The 22,974-nt window shown below is 34.0% G+C and overlaps 3 protein-coding genes across 3 annotated transcripts in view; 2 read left to right on the plus strand and 1 right to left on the minus strand.

Moving 5' to 3' along the window:
- The window catches only part of LOC125858189 (60S ribosomal protein L36-2-like), a 163,807-nt gene that overhangs the window by 18,208 nt on the left and 122,625 nt on the right, over window positions 1–22,974 (plus strand). The window lies entirely within an intron of this gene.
- LOC125858167 (mitogen-activated protein kinase kinase kinase YODA-like) lies at window positions 6,039–15,129 on the plus strand. The gene is made up of 12 exons (XM_049537855.1): window positions 6,039–6,358; window positions 7,673–8,311; window positions 8,512–9,249; window positions 9,384–9,471; window positions 9,591–9,653; window positions 9,891–10,051; window positions 10,151–10,226; window positions 10,569–10,628; window positions 10,729–10,836; window positions 11,011–11,250; window positions 13,760–13,851; window positions 14,017–15,129. The coding sequence occupies exons 2-12, from the start codon at window positions 7,761–7,763 to the stop codon at window positions 14,510–14,512; spliced, it is 2,673 nt and encodes an 890-aa protein (XP_049393812.1). The 5' UTR covers window positions 6,039–6,358; window positions 7,673–7,760; the 3' UTR covers window positions 14,513–15,129.
- LOC125858185 (short-chain dehydrogenase TIC 32, chloroplastic-like) lies at window positions 15,620–21,447 on the minus strand. Its single transcript, XM_049537886.1, has 8 exons — window positions 21,309–21,447; window positions 20,235–20,466; window positions 18,997–19,076; window positions 18,274–18,427; window positions 17,667–17,745; window positions 16,952–17,036; window positions 16,359–16,405; window positions 15,620–15,919 (listed from the first exon to the last, which is right to left on the minus strand). Exons 1-8 carry the CDS (start codon window positions 21,412–21,414, stop codon window positions 15,761–15,763), a joined length of 942 nt encoding a protein of 313 aa, XP_049393843.1. The 5' UTR covers window positions 21,415–21,447; the 3' UTR covers window positions 15,620–15,760.

The raw sequence follows: 22,974 nt of genomic DNA on the forward strand, positions 1-22,974 counted from the left end.
ATACGCATACATATCATACAGACACCAGTTAACACAATCCCACAAAATAGGAAATAACAACTATTCCCAACCCTAACTCACGAAAAATAGGGGTTTTTCCTACAGGTTACGTCTAATGTAACACTTAAGGATATACGCATAATCAACCCTTGTTCGGTGCACAAAAACCTAAGCATGAATTTTACCGTCAATTCCAACATACCACGCAGTGAATAACGGATTTGAAACCACTTAATTAAATAAATCTAGCCTACCTGGGCGCCAAGCAGTTGCACGAGATTATAGATCAGGTTCTAGTTTTTCGGACGATGAGATGGTGATCTTGACCGAAAATCTGCAATCCATCGACCTCCTTACGCTAGAAATCTCTTTGTCCTTCCTTCCCAAGCTTGCAACAGTTTTTTGGAGGGTTTATAGGGTAATCCTAGCCTATTTTAGGTGTTTTTGGAAGAAGGAGAAAATAAGACTTCACGTTATTTACATTCTGCCTCACCTATCCCGCTCTAGCGGCTACTTACCTCGATGTGGCACTGCCGCTCTAGCGGGACAGTGGCCCCAATATTTTCCTGAAGTTTTGCTTTTCCTAAATAACGACGGCTCGGGTCGTTACAAGAAATTATACAACCTTAATTTATAGCTTATGCACTCACATAACAAGAGATTGATTTCGACCTTATGACATATGAGATTCGTATACCTTTATCAGAGATATTTACAGTAACGACGACGATATATGTCGTTACATAAATACTTATCCACTTCATAATTTTTAATAATAATTACATATTATCTTACTAATTAATTATTTTGTACTGATTTCAAGTTAGATACACCACTCTTTCAGATTTTAAGTCAAATACATAAATGAAAAAAAGTAAGTAATAGTTTTTTTTTTATGTCAAATACATTCAGAAAGAGTTAGTGTATCCATGTGTGAGAGAGTTAGTGTATCTATGTGAATCACATTAGATACATGTATCTATGATATCAGATACATTATAAATACATTATGAAAATGCAGATACGTAGAGAGAAATAAATGAGAGAACTAATGTATACCATGTACATGTGAATAAATTACACATAATTTGAGTGACACGCTCATGACATGTTTTCTAGAAAGTCAATATAACTCATACGTATTCGAGATACATGTATCTAAATGTGTCAGATACTCAGATATATGTAATTACCGAAGTAAATGTGATACGAAATATAATTTCAAGATAATTAGATACTAAACTAGCGGTATTTGTATTGTTTGCTCTACTATATATTAGGAAACAAGAATGAAAATGGACTTAGGTTGGGTGTAAGCTGATTTGAAAGTATTCCGGGTTTCGAGTGTAGTATTTTAACTTTTTTGAATTTATGTTATAAAATTTCAGTTAAACCCAAGAACTGGTACCCTAAAATTGAGAATAGAACTGATGTCAACTGAGTATCAAAGTTTTAGAAATATTAAATCGAAATCGAAAAATCAAAGCATCAAATTAGTTTGATTTTTGGTGTTTATCCTACCCCTAGATACAAGACTAGTGACCTTTTTTTTTTTTTTTTTTAATCACATTACACAAACAAAATCATCTCAATTCATAAATTAGCCTATGTTGGTTCTTATGTGCACTCGAAGGGTAAGAACTGCAAATTTTCTTATAAGAAATGAAAAAGGCAAAACGAGTCTCTTTGACCCTGTGTATGTAAGGTATAATCCAAATATGATTTTTAAATAAAAAATATTTTTGAGCCTACCGAAAAAGTGTTCAAATACATTGTTCCAAAAACATGTCTGAATACATTGCTATAATTCAAACTCGTGTAAAATTTGAATTAATTATTGATAACATCATATTTACATTTTGTAACCGTCTCTTCAATTCTCCGTGTTGACTTATTTAATCTATTGATTTAAATTTTCATTTATCTCGCCATTAATTTTCTTTTTGTAACGTATGTCCTTGACCTAAATAAACGTATCTGTGAATAAAATAAACATACCTGTGAATAAAATAAACATTGAAAAATTATCTCTTTTTTTAAATTTGTTCTTCTTTGATTGTTTTCTAAGCAATTTTTTGTTATACAGATTTCAAACTTTCAATCACGGAGTGCACACATTTTTGAAGTGATTGTAGAACCTTGGAGAGCGATCGTCATAACGATTTGCATCTTAATCAAGTCAAAATCTATGAGGGAACATGTTTCAAAGTGACTATGGAATCTTGTAGAGCAATCCACCATAACGCTTGCATTCCAATCGAGTCAGAGTTGCTTTCAAGACAATGATTTGCCATGACATATGAACTCGATAAGTTTTTACTGTTTATTTTTATTCTATTTCAGTGACAAAATTATTTTATTTTTTCTAAAAAGAGATACTTTGATTTTAAGATAAATTATTTTGATATTGTTTTATTATCATCAAGAAAATTTCATCTTATTTTTTAAGCACAACGTCTTAATCATAATAACAATTGACATGTCGTTATTATGATTCTTCTTATATTTTAATTATTATTATTTTTAAAAATATCCTTCCAATATGTAAAGTATTTTCTAACTAGCAAAAACATTAAATATATTTATTCGTTTCCTTTTATTGGTACAATTTTAAACTTTAGACGTCATTTAAGAAACGATAATTAATATTAATATTTTTTCTGGCACAATGTCATACTTATATTAATTGATGGATAGTCATGAGTCTTGATAAATAATTTAAGAAAATAAATAATTAATATTGAGGTAAAATAGAAAAATAAATAAATTGTCTTTTCTTGATATCTTAAAAAGGAGACAAATAAAAATAAACATATGAAATAATTTATAAGTATATTCTTAATATATTTAAGGAAAGGGTCAAGCTTACCCCTCAACTTTCATTTAATAATAAGTTTTACCTTCTGTTATACTATCTGACCATTTATAACTTTGTCGTCTCTAGACTTATCACTCGTACTCCTCAATTGAATGAACAAAACCAAATCAAGTAAGGTTATCAAATTTTAATTAAAATTATCCAATTTTCTCTTTTAACTCGAACTCGACCCACTATACTAAACAAACTCATAACAAACTAAATTTTCAAACCTATATCTCCTATTTTCTTCATCTCTTTCATCCATTTTTACAACAAAACAAGTTTTAGTGTTCTTATGAGAAATTAGGTTCCAAATCCATAGTGATGCTTCAATCTAGTTTTTCAAATTGGGTTGTATAAACTACACCAATGTTTCTTCAATTTCCATTTTGATTTCTCTTAAATAGCATTAAGAAGTCCTCCAACAACTTAAAGAAAAACTCATATGGAAATTGAAGGAACAATTGGTGTGATATAAAATCCAATTTGAAAGATAGATTGAAACAACACTGGGAATTTGAAGTCCCGTTTCTTTAGGGAACACTTAATTTGTTTTGTTATAGATATGAATGAAGGAGATTAAGGAAAATGGAGATATGTGTTTGGAGATTTAATTTGCTATGAGTTTATTTAGTATAGTAGGTCGAATTTGGATTAAATGAGAAAATTGTGTAATTTTAATTGAAATTGAATAACTTTACTCAATTTTGGGGTTTTTCATTCCATTGAGGAATATGAGTAGTAAGTTTAGGTTCAACGAGGTTATAAATGGTTGAATAATGTAATAGAGGGTAAAGTGGACTTAAAATGAAAGTTAAAGGGTAATTTTGACACAAGGATACTATAATGAAACGAGAAAGTGTAATAGGCACTCTAAATTTAACACAACTTAAGCAAATTTAATATTTATATCAAATTATTAACTATTATGTTAAAACTTAAGACTTAAGATATTTACACTGTGCTGAATTTATTTTTTAAATATTTTTTTCATCTCAAAATATTTATATTTTTATTAGAAATATTGGTCATTTTAAACGTTTAGGATAAAATTAGTTACTTATTTTTTCCACTTTATTCTTAATATTAAATAATTCCTTTTAATTAATATTTTTTAAAAAAATATATAAATAAAAATATTACAAGTATCACGTATTTAATTAAAAATTGATAATAATACAAAAGTGTATCTCCTTAGATTCACCATTATGTCCTTTGTCAAGATATTTTTCTTGAAATTTTAAGCATTTTTCTTGTCATTTTTTTTTATATCTTGTATACTGACAAAAAAAAAGTTTATTATATCTTAAAGAGAAATTGCCTCTTTTTTTCTTTTGCATCTTAGGGGCCTTAATTCTTAAGGTTAGAAAGAAAAAGGACCCTACTAGTTTATCAATTATTCCCGACAAGTGGGATTATTATAATTAAACCGAAAGGCAAATTTCTTTATGGCCAAATATATTAGTACTAATTTTCTAGATTTTGATGGTTGGGCAAATAACAATTTTCACTTATTTTTTAATAATTTATTTGATTTTCTTATTTGCAATATTTAGTTTCATTTTATTTCTTAATTTATTTGAAGAAGTTGAATGAATAACGACATGAGACTGTTTAATAAAATTTGAGTATATACAAAATAGAAACACATAATCAAATACTACATATTTAAACTTTAGGAGAGATTTATGTAATTATTCCAAAATGAATAAATGAACAAAGAGAAATAAATTATTTTACTTGTGTGTCACTTTCAAGTACTAAGGTGCTCTAGATTGTCCATATCAAAGAAAATATTACGCTTCACAAAAGTCTATAAATAAATAATAAATAAATCAACAACAATGGAATAAGTTTATTAGATAACGGAAACAATAAAGAAATAAAGAAGGAGCACACAATGGAATCCCAACTTTAATTATTTCATAATTATAAAATTTATTTCCGTGCTTCATAGTAATAATTACTACTATCATTTATTGTTTTAATTCTTTCATTATTATACTACAGTTTTGGTATTAGAGTTAGGTGAAACATATTTTAGCAAAATATAATTTTGGTTATCGCTTAGTTTTTATTCTTCGATATTGTATTACACTTTTTATTGGTATATATATTTTGTATCTTATTTTTTTTATGATCCTATATTGTATATTTTTCTTTACATCGAAAATTTATCGAAAATTGGCCCAGTGGTTTGAGCTTGGGACTTCCATGTTGGAGGTCTGAAGTTCGAAACCCCTTGCCAGCGAAAGCAAGGGGTTTGCCTTCTGGGTCGAGCTCGTCGCACCAGACTTGCCTAGTGCGGGTTACCTCTCCTATGTGGTTTGCGAGCTATTGCATAGGAGCGGGGGTTTTACCCTGTGCGCACCCAAAGGATAGCGGCTGCGAGTTTCCCTCGTCATAAAAAAAAAAAAAAAAAAATTCTCATTCAAAATAAGGTCAATGTACATTATATTCTTCTATGACATTTTCTGGAAAAAAAAAGTCACATTTTTTCTTTTTAAAGTTACTTTTCAATGCTCGATTTATTTTCTTCTTACTTTGACAAAAAAGTATAGTACTTATTTTATTGCAAAAACTATGAAGCAAATATAATTCAAAAATTGAAAATATTTATAGCCAAAAGAATTTTCACCTTGTATTGTTTCAAATGCAACTTTAGTATTTTGGGAAAATAAATAGTAGTGGTTAGATATTAAATTTGAAATCTATTTACGATTCTCAAATCTATTACTCCAAGATTTATCATAAATATTACTATTAAAAAGAAATTTTATCATAGTAGATATTTTTTTTATATAACTTAGGAGAACTATTGAAAATACAAACTTGGAGTAAACTATTAGTTTTATTTATGAACTAGTGATAATTTTAAAAATACTTATCTACTTAATTAACTAAACTTAGATATACTTTTGATACATTTTTGATCTGTCGCATAACATAACAAGTGGTCTCAAGCTCTTGTAGAAACATGCAACTCTTAATAAAAGTCGACAAGTGTTGAAAACACTTATAAACTTAGTGATAATTTAGGAATGTATTCTATTCATGTTATAAGATTTAAAGTATACTTAAGTTCAATTAGTCAAGTAAATAAATATTTTTAATATTGTTAATAGTTTGAGGATGAAACTAATAATTCGAGCCGAATTTAGGGATAATATTAAATTGTGAAACACCTCTTTTCCACTCCACTCTGTTTCTCTCTCTTACTTAGCTGCTGTTCTCACTCCTCTCTCTCTCTCTAAAACTCCATCTCCATTCTTACGCGATCTCTTCAAATTAACTTTCTCCAATTCGAATTCTTGGACCTCTGTCTCTCTTTCTATTTCTCTCTTTCTCTGTCTCTCGGGAAAATCTTGGAGAGGGGACAGGGAAGCTGAGATTTTTCTAGGGTTTCATTTTGAGCTAGTAGTACCTGAGTTGGATTCAGGAGGCCGAATCTGAAGCGAGCTGTTTGTGTTCGATATGTGACAGCAGAGAACTTTAGAGGTGAGGTTTTGGTGATCTTTCTTTTCAATTTTAGGAATTAATTTCTGGCTGTTATACTTGTTAATCTGTGCTTTTTGTCTTTTTACTAGTTTAAGTGCATTGTTTGTGTTTTAGATCTGTGTGGAAAGGCTGTGTTTTTTGAGTTTTTAAAATCATGATGATTGCTGTACTCAACTCTAAAAAGATCAGTAGCATAATCGAGAAAACTCACCCCAATTAAATTGATTTGCTTCTAAGAGGAACACTACTTGCAAAATTGGAACATTGATTAACCATGGATAAGAGTTTATGTAAAAGACACATGTTATGTATCTATTGGTTTGATGCAAACATGGGGAGATGGCAAGAGATGAAAAGTACTATCTTTTTGCTGTGATTTCTGAAGAAGATTTGGGTACTGGAAATGAATTTCATCCTGGATGAGCTGAGGGTTCTCTCATATTAGGAGACCCATTAATCTCTGAAATGGGATAACATAAATTAGTAGAAGCAGGTTGAGGGGGCTCATTTTTGAGAGGTGAAAAAGTAAGATAAATTTTGATTCCACGGTTTCAAGATTGGTGTCAGAAAGACTTATCGGAAAGGGCAAAAATTGGTGTCAGAAGGGAGTTATTTCCTTGAACTAGAGCATGGGTTAACTTCATGTTCATGGCTGATTAGCGTTTAATTGGTTTGCTTGGAAGTTTCTTGTAAAATTGCTTAGTTATCTGTAAAAAATAAATAAATAAAGAACCAGGGTGGGAATTTCTGTTTTATTATGCAGGTGATTTATAAGTGACAATTAAATTGTTGGAACCAAATATCTGTTTACGCAAATCAATAAGAAGGTGAAAAAAGGTTTGATCTCCTTATCTTAGTCGTGCTTGTCCAGAGTCTTAACTACTTGGTCTCTAATTGATTCTCTCAACGTTCTTTTTTTGATGAGCTGACATAAGCATTGGTTACCATGGTTGTATCATGAAGCCGACTGCTTTAGTTGACTAAATCTGTCATCTGTAACTCTATAAGCATGTCCTTGGTCGTGCTGAGTGCTGACACACAACAATCAATCTTGAAAGACAACTATTTTGTCTAAGGATGCCTAACCGCCACACTGATCATACGGGGGGGGGGGGGGNGGGACACTGAGGTGGATAGTTTATCTGGGGTGGATCAACATCATGCCTATGTTGGAATATTTATATGTGATATTTATCTTTAGAAATTTTAATTTCAAATAAATGGAGGGATTGGCATATGCATTATAGCAACAGATTAAGATTCTATAATCTCCAAATTCTTAACTCAAACATGCTAATCTTTTTCTGCTTGCAGGTTTATTGTCCAATATAAGGCTGGTTATTTGGAAATTATGTTGTAGTAAGTTGTCTATTGATTTAGCTAATTTTTAGCTCAAGGAAATATGCCTTCATGGTGGAAATCATCAAAAGAAGCTAAGAAGAAACCAACAAAAGAAAGTTTTATTGATACATTGCATCGCAAGTTTAAGAGCCCAGCTGAAGTTAAATCTCCCAGTAAATCAGGAGTTTCTCGAAGGCATAGCAGTGACATTGCTTCTGAGAAGGGTTCTTTGTCCCAAGCACAATCAAGAACGTCATCACCTTCTAAACATGTATCAAGATGTCAAAGCTTTGCTGAAAGGCCTATGGCCCAACCACTACCACTTCCTGGTGTGCGTCCAGCAAATGTTGGTAGGTTGGATTCTGGAATCAGTCCATCAGCAAAGTCCAGAGTAGAGAAGGCCTCAAAGCCATCCTTGTTTCTGCCTCTCCCCAAGCCTGCATGCATCAGACACAGACTCGACCCTGCAGATACCGACGGAGAGCTTGTCTTTGCATCTATTTCAAGCGAGTGCTCTATTGAGAGTGATGATCCTATTGATTCACGTCAACGTAGTCCACTTGCAACTGATTATGAAGCTGGGAGCAGAATTGCTGCTGGTAGTCCTTCCAGGTTAGCTAATGTAGAAGGTCATTCGGAAGAAAATTTGGTCATTATAGATTCTTTTCTTTCAAAAGTTGGCGCTTTTTCCCTTGGCCGGCTTTAATTGCTTTGGGTTGTGTTTTTTCTTGTTAAAACATTTGGTGCTTTCTTTTGATAAGTAATTATAGTACCTTGATTGACACAATTCTGTTTTCTTGTTGGTTTTGAAGTTTGGTTGTTAAGGATCAATCTGCAGTTGGACAAATTAGCTTGAAAGAAACGACAAGACCAGTTAGTCTTTCACCAAGTAGAAATGTTTCCTCTGTATCTCCTAAGAGAAGACCTTTAAGTAGTCATGTGACCACTCTACAGGTGCCTCCTCCTGGAGCCTTTTGCAGTGCTCCCGATAGTTCTATGTCAAGTCCTTCTAGAAGTCCTATGAGAGCTGCTGCAAGTGAGCAAGTTACTAGTTCTACTCTATGGGCAGGAAGGGCTTATCCAGATCTTCCTTCACTTGGATCTGGCCATTGTTCAAGCCCGGGGTCTGGTCAGAATTCTGGACATAATTCAATGGGAGGAGATATGTCTGGACAACTGTTTTGGCAGCCTTGTAGAGGAAGTCCAGAGTACTCTCCTATTCCTAGTCCTAGGATGACAAGTCCGGGACCTAGCTCGAGAATTCATAGTGGCGCTGTCACACCAATTCATCCTAGGGCTGTTGGTGGAGCCGCTGAATTGCAGACTGGTTGGCCTGATGATGGAAAAGCACAAAGTCACCCCTTGCCTCTTCCTCCTTTGACAATTTCCAACTCTTCGCCCTTTTCACATTCCAATTCAGTTGCAACATCTCCCTCGGTGCCTCGTAGCCCAGGTAGAGCTGAGAACCTTGCTAGCCCTGGTTCTCGTTGGAAAAAAGGAAAATTGCTGGGAAGAGGCACATTTGGACATGTTTATGTTGGTTTTAATAGGTATATTCATTGACCTTGGCCTTTTGAAGTAAATACAAATCCAACATGTTACTTACGCGTGCCCATTGGCATGTGCAAATCAAAGATTGACAGCCTGAAGATTTGTTTAATACCTGGCCTTGTCTATTCTGCAGTGATAGCGGTGAAATGTGTGCAATGAAGGAGGTTACATTATTTTCAGATGATGCAAAGTCAAAGGAAAGTGCAAAGCAGTTGGCACAAGTAAGTTCATCATATAGGGTTTAATGTTTGTGGACTGCTTAGAGTTGTTGGTTCCTGAGTCATAATATATTCATATGTTTTCATTTTTGAGTATGCTCTTATGTTCAAATATTTTGCAGGAGATTGCATTGTTAAGCCGATTAAGGCATCCAAACATTGTTCAGTACTACGGGACAGAAACGGTGAGCTTCAAAGGATATTAGCAGCCTTATCAATTAAGATCTTAAGATTTTAATTAAATAATTTGGTCAAAATTCTTGATAAAAAGAAATTGGTCAAAATGTAGCACTCCAAATTTTAGATCCGATCTAAGTGGGGAATGATTATAAACTTTATTATATGAGAGCCATATACTTTTGCTTGCTGAAATTGTCATGTTTTTGAGCTGTCATTTCTTCTGAATTGTTTACCTCAATCAGGTTGGCGATAAACTGTATATCTACTTGGAATATGTATCTGGTGGGTCCATTTATAAGCTTTTACAAGAATATGGTGCATTTGGAGAAGCAGCGATCCGTAGTTATACTCATCAAATCTTATCAGGGCTTGCATATTTACATGCTAAAAACACAGTGCATAGGTAAATATTGCTTTTTTGGTTGAATAATTTATGTTAAGTTTCATTCTTTTAGCAGTATTAACCTGTATACCCTGATTGTCTAACTCTGCATTTTTGCAGAGATATTAAAGGAGCAAATATTCTTGTTGATCCAAATGGGCGCATAAAGCTAGCAGACTTTGGAATGGCAAAACATGTAAGCTTAAGCATAGACTCTAAGGGCGTTATATTGTTAGATGATCTCGATTGCTGGATGAAATTATCAATTGGAGATAGCGTATGGATTTTCCCCCTTCCAGATCTGCTTTTCCATCTAATTAATACTGCTGTTGTTGGAATGGATTATGGATATATCTTTCTCTAATCATCTGGCTTTTTCCTTGTTTTTGGAGTGGTAATTGTTAAGTACAGAATTCAATCCCTTGAGTAATGCACTTGGGATATTGTCAACCTTGTGCCATATGAATACTTTTCCCTCTGTAGGTGTGCTCTTCAGGCTGAAACTCATATCTTTAATTTTTCAATCACAAATTTGCAGATCACAGGGCAATCATGTCCATTATCATTCAAGGGAAGTCCTTACTGGATGGCCCCTGAGGTAAGGATTGATTTGGGAAGTATTTGAAAGTTTTTTATGTGCCTTGGTTACTTATAGAGTTATAGTTCGACTCCAAAGTGCCTCTTTGCTGTTGTTTCAGGTTATAAAGAATTCTAGTGGCTGCAACCTTGCTGTTGATATATGGAGTCTTGGGTGCACCGTCTTAGAAATGGCTACATCAAAGCCTCCTTTTAGCCAGTATGAAGGGGTGAGTAATTTGGTCGAGAGACCATTAATTGAGCATTTCCTGCCTGTTTTTTCTTCTGGAAATTTTCTGTAGATTAATGTTTTGCCATAATTTAGTTTGAGCTAGCAAGTTGTGCAATGCCAGTTCATTCCCCTGACCTATTATATGTGGTGTTTGATGTCTTCTGGCCCAAAGGTTGCTGCTATGTTTAAGATTGGAAATAGTAAAGAGCTCCCAACTATACCAGAACAGCTCTCAGATGAAGCTAAAGATTTTGTGAGGAAGTGCTTGCAGCGTGAGCCCCGTCTTCGTCCTACTGCTGCTCAGCTATTGGATCATCCTTTTGTGAAAAATGTGGCAACTCTGGAGAAGCCAAATATTTCTCCTGCACCTGCAGATCCTCCATGTGCAGGAGCAAATGGGGTTAAATCTCTGGTACACTTCTGTTTAATTTAGTCTTCTTTTCTCTCTGTTGTTAAGACATTGGTAGTCATTTTTCTTATTTTCAGAAACAGGAAGGCTGTGCTGATGATACAGATAAAAGTACACTGGCACATTTGTTCTTCTGTGTCCATAAAATGATTCTGAATCAGCAATTAGTTTTGGCAAAATTAACTGATTGGTTACATATATCCAATGGCTTTGTTTATTTGAAATCTGTTGATGGCATATATTCTTAAGTTACTTTCCTGATTAAGATTAGTTCAAGTATATTTGAAGCTCATACAGTACCAATGCAGATGTCGGTAATAATGTACTGGAATATGTATTCAGTTCTATTAACTTGTCGCATGCAACTCAGAGAGTGGCTGGTTCTAAAAATTGGGTCGTTTCCTTGTGGAAAAGGAAACAATTTAACTGAATATGTAAATATGGTAAGGTCTTCTATTGTTTGATGTGTGCTAATATAATTTTAAGATTAGTTCAAGTATATCTTAAGCTCACACAGTACCAATGCAGATGTTGGTAATAATGTACTGGAATATGTATTCAGTTCTGTGAACTTGTCGCATGCGACTCAAAGAGTGGTTAGTTCTAAAAATTGGGTCGTTTCATTCTGGAAAAGGAAATAATTTAACTGAATATGTAAATATGGTAAGGTCTTATATTGTTTGATGTGTGCTATATAATCTGTGTACTGGAGTTTGTAGCTTATTGTAAAATGGGTTCTTACAATAAACAACAACATACGCAGTGTGATCCCACAAGTGGGGTCTGGGAATGGGTTCTTACAATAATGAACATATATTTTTTCATTAAGTAGTTTCTGTTATCTGTTTTTTTTGGGAACTGCGAGTTTTTTTGGGATATGAGTCTTTTAACTATCAGAAATACTTAAAAAGAGATAAAAAGGAAATTTACTAAGATAAGCTCATTACAAAAAAGGATCGTGAGAAACTTTCTACTTGTTGACCATTGTATTGCGTTCTGTCCTGTGTCTAAAAGCTGCTTCTTTTCCGATATTAACAAGCTAGATTCATTTGGATGGTCAAGTAAACTTGAAATCTAATGCTTCTCCCATCATCTTTTTCTTCCCCCCCCCCCCTATTTAATTGAAAGCAAAGAGGGTAGGATGATGTCTGAGTATGTGCCTTCTTAAGCATCCATGTTTCTCATGTTAGAATGCCTTCTTTTTTGTCTTTGCTTTCCTTGAAGGTGCAATTTGATTGCCCCTGATGTTATATATAGTATTCAGCCTCAAGTGAGATTGGTGAGCTTAGTCTTGGTAGCTTCTTGATTCATAACATAGTAAGAAGCTTCATCTGTGGAAAATTAAGTATAAGTGAACCTCTACTTTTAAAAGAGAAGAAGAGAAATTAACTTGCTTTTAGCTTCTTGATTCATTACACAGAGTAAGCAGGGTGGATCTAATGTATAAGTTATAGGTTCATCCAAACCCAGTAGCTTTGAATCGTGCTATGTAATTATTTACTGGATAATTAAACTTATGTACAGGATCCCGACCTCAAACCCATAATGTGTAAATCCTGGATCCACTCTTGAGTGTAAAGAGATGGATAGATAGATAGAGAGAAACAGAAGCAAGTGAACCTTTTTTTTTGTGCTGATGATCCTTATATACTGGATTATGTCAATCCAGAATATTCATAAGAATCATCAGCACAAATTTTTGGGCTGGAAGACAAAAAGTGAGTTTTACATCAAGAGAAAACAAAATAACAAAAATACAATCCTTGTTTTTCTTACAATGAGTTTAAAATGAAGCAAGTGAACTTTTATGTTTTAAAAAATGAAAATTAACTTACGGTAGCTGTAAGGAGATTTAGATGGAGGATGCTCATGGGCAGATATATAAAATGGTGATTGCATATTAATGCTGTCACACTGTTAGTTGTATTATTAGATGTTCGTATCTTTGTCCTAGCACCAGTATGAGGGAGCATGTCTTCCTTGGAACAGACGGTCTTCATTAGTCCCATGTTGGAATATCTAAAAGGATAGGACTAATCATCCCCTATAGAAAGGGGGAAGAAAGGGACTAATTACTACTCCCTTCATCTCAAATTATCTGTCATTTTTCTTTTTTACACGCCCCTTAAGAAAACATCAATTAGGAAGAGTTTTTGACTATTTTACCCTCATATATTGTCTTAAGATATAATCTCTTCATTAAATATTTACTCTATTGAGGAGTCTGAAGTCTTTAAGAATAACTACTACTAAGGAATGGAAAAAAGATAAAATTAATTTTATCTTAAACTTCTAAAATGATAAATAATTTGAGATAAAAAGTATTTTTAGAAATTACGATAGATAATTTGAGACGGAGAGAGTATATATTAAATTCATGATGTTGGAATGCATTGAATAGTAACTCCAGGTGAAATTTGCAGTATGACCGATGACGTAAACATTATCAATCTCCATCTTGGACTTCTGTGGCATGGCTTAATCTTACCGGTGTGTTCTTTATGAATCTCAGGGCATTGGACAGACAAGGAATATCCCTACATCAGAATCAGAAAGACTTGCAACCCACTCATCCAGAGTGTCAAAATCTAATTTTCACTGCAGGTCTTTTCTCTTGATCATTTTATATTTTTTAACTTCTCTAAATTTTATTGAGAAGCTTTCAAAAGAAAGCAGTTGCCTATAAATTTTAATTCTGAATATACTAGAGAAAATAATGAAGGTAGTACTCATCTTTTATGATCACTGATATTCTTCTTTGATCTCCAGTGACATCCACATTACCAGAAACATATCATGCCCTGTCTCGCCAATCGGTAGCCCTCTTTTAAATCCAAGGTCACCTCAACACCTAAACGGGAGGCTGTCTCCCTCACCCATATCAAGTCCTATCACCATGTCTGGCTCATCAACACCACTCTCTGGAGGGACTGGTGCTATTCCATTTCATCATCTTAATCAGTCAGTTTACTTACAGGAGGCAGCATCACTTCCACAGAGTCCTTACATGAATAGTCCTTCTTACTGGGATCCTGATGTTTTACGAGGGCCACCATCAGGATCTCATGCTTTCCGGGAATTGGCATCCTCTCAAAATGATTCTCTTGGAAAGCAGTTTGGGAGGACTACAGGAGGAGAGCTTTATGATGGGCAGTCAGTGCTGGCCAATCGGGTGTCTCAGCAACTCTTAAGGGATCATGTGAAATTGGTTCCTTCACTAGATCTAAACCCTTGTCCTCCTTTCGAACGGACAGGTGAAGCATGATTTTTTCTCTGTCAGATACAACATTCATGGGAGACTTTCCAGTTACTATCAGTGTATGTTGGTAACTTTGAAGGAAAGCTGATTTGCACAATAAGGATCCACCGGGGGAAAAACTAGGAAATAAAATAGCATCTTCTTGAGCAGAACTTTATCCATTGTCGAGATCAACCAGCTGATCTTATTACCTCCGTCCTCCCTTGGGTCTAGTGTTACAAAGATGAAGCTTACTTCCCAGTGAATCTTTTGACTTTCATTGTAGCATCTGTGGACAGTGAAGCAGTTTGTAAAGTGTTGAGTGCCTTAGATCAGATTTGATGACCGAATGCGAGCCGTGAAAGGGGAGACTAGCTTCAAGTGATTCAATGTATAGCTGATCCTTCAACATGACATTTGTGGTACCAAACTTGTATATTTATGCTGTCCCATAGAAGAGAGAACAAAAGAAGCAAGCGTGGAAATTAAATAGGATTAGGGCCCTTTATCTTCCTCCTCTTCCCCCTTTGTGGACAGGAGGTTGGGGTTTGTTGTACAGTAAACAATGAACTGAAAATATTGCTGATTAAACAAGATCAGAGATGACAGCACATTTCTTATCAACAATTTGACCTTGTGACTTCTGCTGTGTCTTAACTGAGTCAAACTTCAAGTATGTCATAATTCGAAAGACGTTTCCTGCATTATTCACTGCATTTTGACCATGTCTATGGGTCCTAATAAATTCCTCATTAACAGGTCGTTTGGTTGGAAACAAGAGTTATTAAGTGTGAAATAAATAATTCCAGATTGCCTAGTACCTTCAACCAAATGTAGGATAAAATAGTTCTTAGATTATTCTTTCTTATACCTCACACCGAAGAGTATATTAGTCTCCATTCCCTTGTAAGTGATATGTTAGCCTTTTTAATTTGTACCAAAATAGGTAAACTATCAAGAAAGGTATTCAAAATTACCCTTGTAAAACAGATTTCAAAAAAAGAAAAAGAACTTGTCTACGTTTTCTTATGCATTAACCAAAAGGCTGTGGTAAAATAACCACTTAATTGACTTTTTTTAATGGGTGTGGCAACCCCTTGCAAAATAATTTAAAAGAAACTGGCTATATGCTCCAAATGCACGACATGGAATGAGCCAAAGGCCTCCTGGTTTGAGATTCCCAGTGTTGTAATGCTTTACAAACCACAAGATACACAGCACAGCAATGTGCAAATCCTCTTTACACAAAAGCAAGATTTAAAATTGCATGTTATGTTAGTGAACTAAACTAATGGTAAAATCCCACAATCTTTTTGCCAATCCAGCATCGTTAGCTTGGGGGCTTGCCTCAGCTATGTTGCAGTCTGCATAATTTTTGCCACTTACACCTTTAACATCAGGATGCAAAGCCACATAACATGTTGTTGCAGCTCCCTGCAGAGACCACTTCAGGATAAAGAAACTTATGCAGACAAACATTGCTTCCCTACCAAACAGAAAGAGGTGCAACAGCCAAAACTAAGGATTCAATGTCATAACTAATTTATACATGTCAAAGATATCTCATTCCCTTAACCCTCATAGCCACCAGGTGCCCTATATTTGCTAGCTGTTTTCATAAGGGCGTGGAATTGAAACTATAACAGTAGAAGCAGAGAAAAGAAAGGACCTATGAGGTACTCTTCTTTTTTAAAAAAAAGAAAAAAGGGTGACAAAAGTCACTACTATAGATAATCTTCATGAATCATGATTTCGAAATTAAATTCAAGTTCTAGAAATCACATATCTAGCATTTCGTGGCCCTTGTGTGTTTGTTAAAGATTATCAGCCTAAAACAAAAGAATCAATAGGACTTCCAGCACTCCAACATTACCTGCTCAACATTTTTCATCACATGCTTGCCAATGACATCAACAATGCCTGCATCACATAAAAGAGTACAGTGGATTAAACATTTCTGAAAACTAAAAGAAAAAAAAAGAAGGTAAAATGTAAACAAGCTTCATGCATAAAGGATAATCACAAGACTCTAAACCACTTAACCATTATTCTCAAGGTCTATTAATTTGAGGTGAGATATTGACGAAATCATGAAGATGTTTATAAAACTCATAAAACTAGCAGATATCCAGTTAGGTTTCTGTTACAATGTAAATAACAAATTTTCAAGCGTTGGTGAAGATCAAGACATAAGAACACATGTCAGAAACAAGCAACTGAGAAGACCCACTATGGACAGCTTCGAACCAGATTTGGCTCGTTAGATGATTACGAGCTCAAGGGAGCATCATCTGATAGGTGTTGTTCATTCTCAACACCAGCAATTTTAACTTAATTCCTCACCTATAAAGTCATGAAGCAAGAACACAATGCAAACAATCAAGAGTATACCATCCAGTGGAAATTTACATGTTGCACCCATACAGAAATAGGCAGAACACATGACTCAGAAGTCAAAGAGATTACCACTGATAATGCTGTGCTGACGGAAAAGGTTGGTGGCAATGGCTCCTGGATGAAGCGAATTAGCTGTAATCTCCACGCCCTCATCCTTTTCAAGAAAATGACCACATTATTACTCCTAGAGGGAATGTCCACATTATTATTCTTAAAATGGATAAAGAGCTTATCGTCTACTTATACTAGATACCATTGTGAAGCAAGGTACCAAAAGGTTCTGTAAGCCTGGTAATATTAGTTAATGAGAGGGTTCAATATAACTAGTTCATGCCTAATCAGAAAAAAGAAGGAACAACCTGTGCTAATCTCTATTCTAGGAGTACGGAACTTTAATGTTTGTAATGATAAAAATTGCACCTCAAAAAGTGTACAACACAATATCACATTGACAGACACTGTAATCGATGATGCTTTCTTGAAAACATTTGTAGCAAATGCTGAAATTTATAGGTTTTGTTTTAAGTACTTGTGTAGCAGCAAGTACAATGCCTAAAGACTTCTACTATTATGGTTTTTCCGCTTGCAATCCTCAATCTACTCCAGGAAAATATCTACAGTTGAGGAGGTTTCAGTTCATGGTAAATCCATTTGACAATTACTAGGTCTCAAATTTGACATATTTAAATGACATAGCTGTATAGTCTGGTAGAATTCTTTAATCAAATGTATCAGAAAATTCAATCTTCAAACACATTTAACAGTTTATTTGATCAGTGTGTACCTTTAGATGTCTAGCAAGTTCATTAGCATGCAGCACATTCGCAAGCTTTGACTGACCATATGCAGACAGTCCATTATACCTGAGGATCATTCATCCACATATGTCAAAGACCTTTGACAACATTTTTTAGGCATAAGCACATTTCATCTATTTTCTGGAAACAACATATGTAAACACTCCTCATGACTGCACATAAATGATCAATAACTTTGGGTTAAACATCTTTGTCCCTTTCATTACTGAGAATTAGGGACAATTATTCTCCAAATATTTTAAATTCATGAAGGGCGTAAGTTTTCTCCAGTAGTCACTGGAAGTAGCAGGGTTATATGTTTTTTCATTCCAACATGGTTGATGATAAGACAACCAAGGAAATTAGATCCTGTTTCTCGCAGATACTGAGTCCTAATGAGAGTAGATAGGGAGATCGCAAAGATAAGTTCCTTACACTCAGTTCTCTACTGATACTCTCTGCAGTGTATACAATATCTTCTGCCATTGTGGGACACTAGTATATACACTAGTCAAATTTGTATGGAAGAAAATCAAAGACTCAGCAACTAAAGAATTAGCACTCAAAAGATATGTCAGACTATAGCATGTTCACCCTGATTGATCATTAATCTTGTCAAACCAAATCCCTTCATTGTAAGAAAATTTGTGGCGACGTGAGGAGACATTAACAATCCTCCCTTCTTTTCTACTCTCACGAGCTGTTTTTTTCATGGTGTCCAGCAATAAATTTGTCAAAAGGAAGTGGCCTGCAATAAAATATACTCTGTCAATCATCCTTTAATGTGATGCAATTTGACTTCAATATCACCAAAAACATAATTTGCGCACAAGATGTCAGGAAGTCATGCAGAAATCTAAGAATATAGAACCTTACCAAACGAAGGAGAACTATGACAATAAAACAATTAGCATTCAGCACTAAAAACACCAACTAGGATACCCACATTAAGTGATACTTAACTAGAAAAGATGTCATAAAATTATGCAAAACTCTAGGAAACACAACCTCACAAACTAAGGACTATGAGCACTAAAGACAAGGAAGTAACAATGTAGACATAAACTAAGCCAGTTTTGTTTGTCAAGACATGGTAACCATCTAAGTTATCACAGTCGGTCTAACAAGCAGGACATAGATTGATACACAATAAACACTTAACGACAAAATTGACCTCATAATTCCAGTGTTAAGGCCCAAAGGCTGGATATTTGTGTTAATTTATCATCTCCATAGAAAATCCCCAGCCCTTCTATTCTCACTTTCATTGACTAGTTCGTTTCAGTGTTAAGTAGTAGGAAATGTTGTACATCTTACCAACATGGTTTGTTGCAAATTGCAGCTCAATCTTATCCTTGGAAAGTGTGAATGGGGTTGCCATGATTCCTGCATTGTTACTTTGCCACAAGATTGCAATTATCTAGTTACTTCTGTGCTCATCAGTCAGCCTAAAACACAAGTACCATGCTTATGAATGCAAGTCCTGTTCACCCTAATGGTGGTAGGAGGAAGGCTCAAATAATATTATTTGTAGATTATTTATCAGCACACTGACCTTCACCATATCAGCAACCAAATCTGAATAGCCTTGGATTCAGTCTGTCGCCTTTTAGTATTGTAAAGTAAAAAGGACATGCAGGTATTATTACCTATGATGAATTATCGCTTCTTTGAGACAATTAACATAATAATTAGGGGTTGTCAATAGAAGTGAAATCTGATATTACAAATAAGTATTACTGATAACATTAAATTTCTAAGTTCCAATAATTTTACTTTCGTATTGTCTGAAGCTTCCGATGGAACAGGAAATAGAGGCCGGAAACCGTCCAAAAGGTCACATTACATTATACATAGTAATATAAATTGCTCACTTTTAAAAAAGAGTGTGTTAATTTTGCATTGTCTGAATCGTGGAGTATGAAAAAGTGACCTCCATATTTATATTGACATCATAGCAAACAGAAAGCTTATCATATGTACAGCAGAGAAGGAAAACTCTGGAGATAAACCAAATAAGTTCAATATGTTACACTCAAATAAGGAATTACAGTTCATCAAAGATGCTTCCTACGATATTTATTGACTAACATATTTAATGTAGTGTATAGAATATATTTTGGAACTTAATGTATTAAGTAATCTCATTTCTACACTTCTCTAATCATTCAAGACATTCTATTTCAACTGTTAGATAAGGTTACCTAATAATATAGACCTGGAGCATACTGTGTTTGAGAATTGACACATAACAACCGTTAGCTACCCTTAATGTCTTTTTAACTACTTACTTTTCTCTTGTTTCTTTGTTTAGATACATACATCAATAGCTTATGCCTGTACGGTCACACCTTTTATGAGAACTTAGGGATAGAAATGAGCATAAGACTCACAGCAGATATGTGTACTTTCTCTAATACAAGATTCCCAGTTTTTGAGACTTCAAAGTAAGCACTTACATAAGCACTTACAGTTTAGAAGGCTGTGATTGGTCCAAAGGGCGGGTCACAGATGGATTTCTCAGTTATCAAAAAAAAAAAAAAGTAAGCACTTACATAAGCAGGTTTAGAGGAAGGCCTAAAGAATTGTAATTTGATGCGAAATTCCTCACAGATGCAAGTGAACTGAGATCCAACTCCAAGGCATCAATTTTAGCTTGTGGGACATCTTTAATTATCGTCTCTTTAACCTGTTCTCCAGCAGAGATATTCCTGACCCCCATAATTACATGCACACCTCGCAATGCAAGAACACGTGCAGTTTCCGCACCAATTCCACTTGATGCTCCTGTTTACCATCACGGACATGAAAGTGTGTAAATAGTAGCACGTATCGACAAAGACAAAGCAACACTGAGAAACTGTCAACATTCAAATACTACAACATCTACATGAATCCTTCATACACATTTTGGTCTATTTGGTTCCTTTCATTCCATTCGATCATACAAGATTCATTCATATTAACAAGTCTAGTTCTTCTTTATGGAATATCCACTGAATAAGTATAGGATACATGAATCCATTTCAAAATGAATTCACAGTTATGGAGCCACATGTATCCCATCAAAGGCTTCGCTCGAAAAATTACATTGTGTAGTTATGTAAAGTAATATTTTTCTTAAATGCACTTATCCTATGCGTTGAATTCCCTTAATTTCTTTGTATGTTTATTTTTTCATATTTTGACACCCGAATAAAAATCCTAGTTCATATTACAATTGGCCTGAAGAGTTAAAAGACAAAACTTACCCATTTCTGCTTTAATTCTGACTCATCAAGAAATTTAGAAATCAGAATTGCATTATCCAAAAACCTATTACTCCCTCCATTTCAATTAATTTGTGTTAATTTCCTTTTTAGTAGTTTCAAAAGCTCTTTATTTTAATTTCCAACATTTCTTTATAGTCCTTTCCAAAAAGTTTAGCAACTCTTTTATTTTAATTTTCAACTATGACACGTCTAATACTATGAGATTAAAAACTCTCTTCCTACTGGCTTATAAGTCAAAATGAGACAAATAAATTGAAACGTATAATATTAATATAATACTAAACCAAGAAAGTTAAAATAAACAATGGGGAGGTTCAATTTCCATTTCCCATTTGAAATTGAGCAAGAGAGTGGAACCTGTAACAATGGCAGTAAGAGCAGAGCCATCAATTCCTTGGGTTACTTCCTCAGCAGTTGAGTATGGGGAGAATCCAGAATGACCCTTTTTGCTAAGAAACCACATTATTCACCTTCTTCTCTCACCCTTTTTCAGACCCTTTTCCCTTGAATTAATATGCACACTATTATTTGCCTAGATACAGGCTACCTCATAGAATCCTTTGGAATTTGGCTGGCCAGTCTTTTATTTTGATAGGCTTTAAAATAGGTATAAAGTACGAAAATTTCATATATTTGGGATTTTTTTTGAGTAAATTTTAGATTTAGCAAACATAAAAATCATATTAACGCTCTATAGTTATAATTTTGCTATTTGCGCTCCATAGCATCAGATTTGTATAAAATCACAGGCAACATCTGATTGTATAAAATCGCATGCATCTGATTTGTATAAATCGCAGCAATTTGTATAAATCGCAGCAATTTGTATAAATCGCAGCGATTTGTATAAATCGGGTGTCTGTGTCTATGAAAATTGTGTTTGGATATGTATATGTTATTTATGTTTGTATATCTGCATAAAATTTGAATTTGTATGCAATTGAATCGAGTTAAAATAGTTATATTTGTATATCAAATCTCTCTTTTGCTTTATACAAACACAAATTATACATTGTAGTTTGTATAATTTGTGTTTGTATAAAGCGAGAAAGAGAGAAAGGCAAAACTACTATGTATAATTTGTGTTGGTACAAATCTACAAAGAGAGAAAGGCAAAAAAATAATTGGACAGGGAAAAATTTGTATTTGTGTAATTATAAGTGTATATGACGAAATGTATGCGTATATACAGTTCTCTCTTACTTTATACAAACACAAACATTTATTCAGGGAGGAGAGACTAATGACAAAGTGTTTGCTACGAATCAGAATTGAATGAAACTGTGGTTATAACATTTATTTTGAATTAATAGTTTGCTATTTTATACATTTTATTTTATTTTTTGGTTTCTCACCCAGTGTACGGAGTCCACATTGGAGCTCCGACTAAATTTGGACCGCGAACTACAGGGCCCATTCGGGGGTGGCGCTCCCAACGCAATTTTCTCCAGGGTTCAAACTCGAGACCTCTAGTTAAGGGTGAAGCATTACCCCAGTGCAGCACAACCCATGTTGGTACATTTAGGGTTATAATTATATTCTATTTTGAAAGTTTCTCAATTATAAAAGTCCAAGATTTTTCATTACTCTCGGATATATTTCTTAGTTATTTAATATATTACAAATGATACATTACTTAATGGGAGGAAGTTATTTAAGAGTGGATAAAAATGTATCCGATAGGAAATTTTTATAATTTTTTTAAATGATAAGAAATTTTGAAGATTATGATATCTTTAGTTATGTATTTATGTAATTTTTCCTTCCAATTCAAGCTTACATGGGCTGAAGTTCTCACTGGACTAGTCCACTTTTTTAAAAATATTTTTTATAATTTAAATTTTAATATAAAAATACTAATATAAATATTTACAAGACAATATTAGATGGTGTAACTTACATTAGCGTTAAGCCAAAAAAACAAGGTTGAATTTCTCATTTTGGTGTCTAATACTCTTCTTGTCCAACAATATTTGTCCACTATTGACTTTGCACACTTAAGAAACTATAAATAGAAGGATAA

The sequence above is a fragment of the Solanum stenotomum genome, chromosome 3, assembly GCF_019186545.1.
Source record: "Solanum stenotomum isolate F172 chromosome 3, ASM1918654v1, whole genome shotgun sequence".
NCBI lineage: Eukaryota > Viridiplantae > Streptophyta > Magnoliopsida > Solanales > Solanaceae > Solanum > Solanum stenotomum.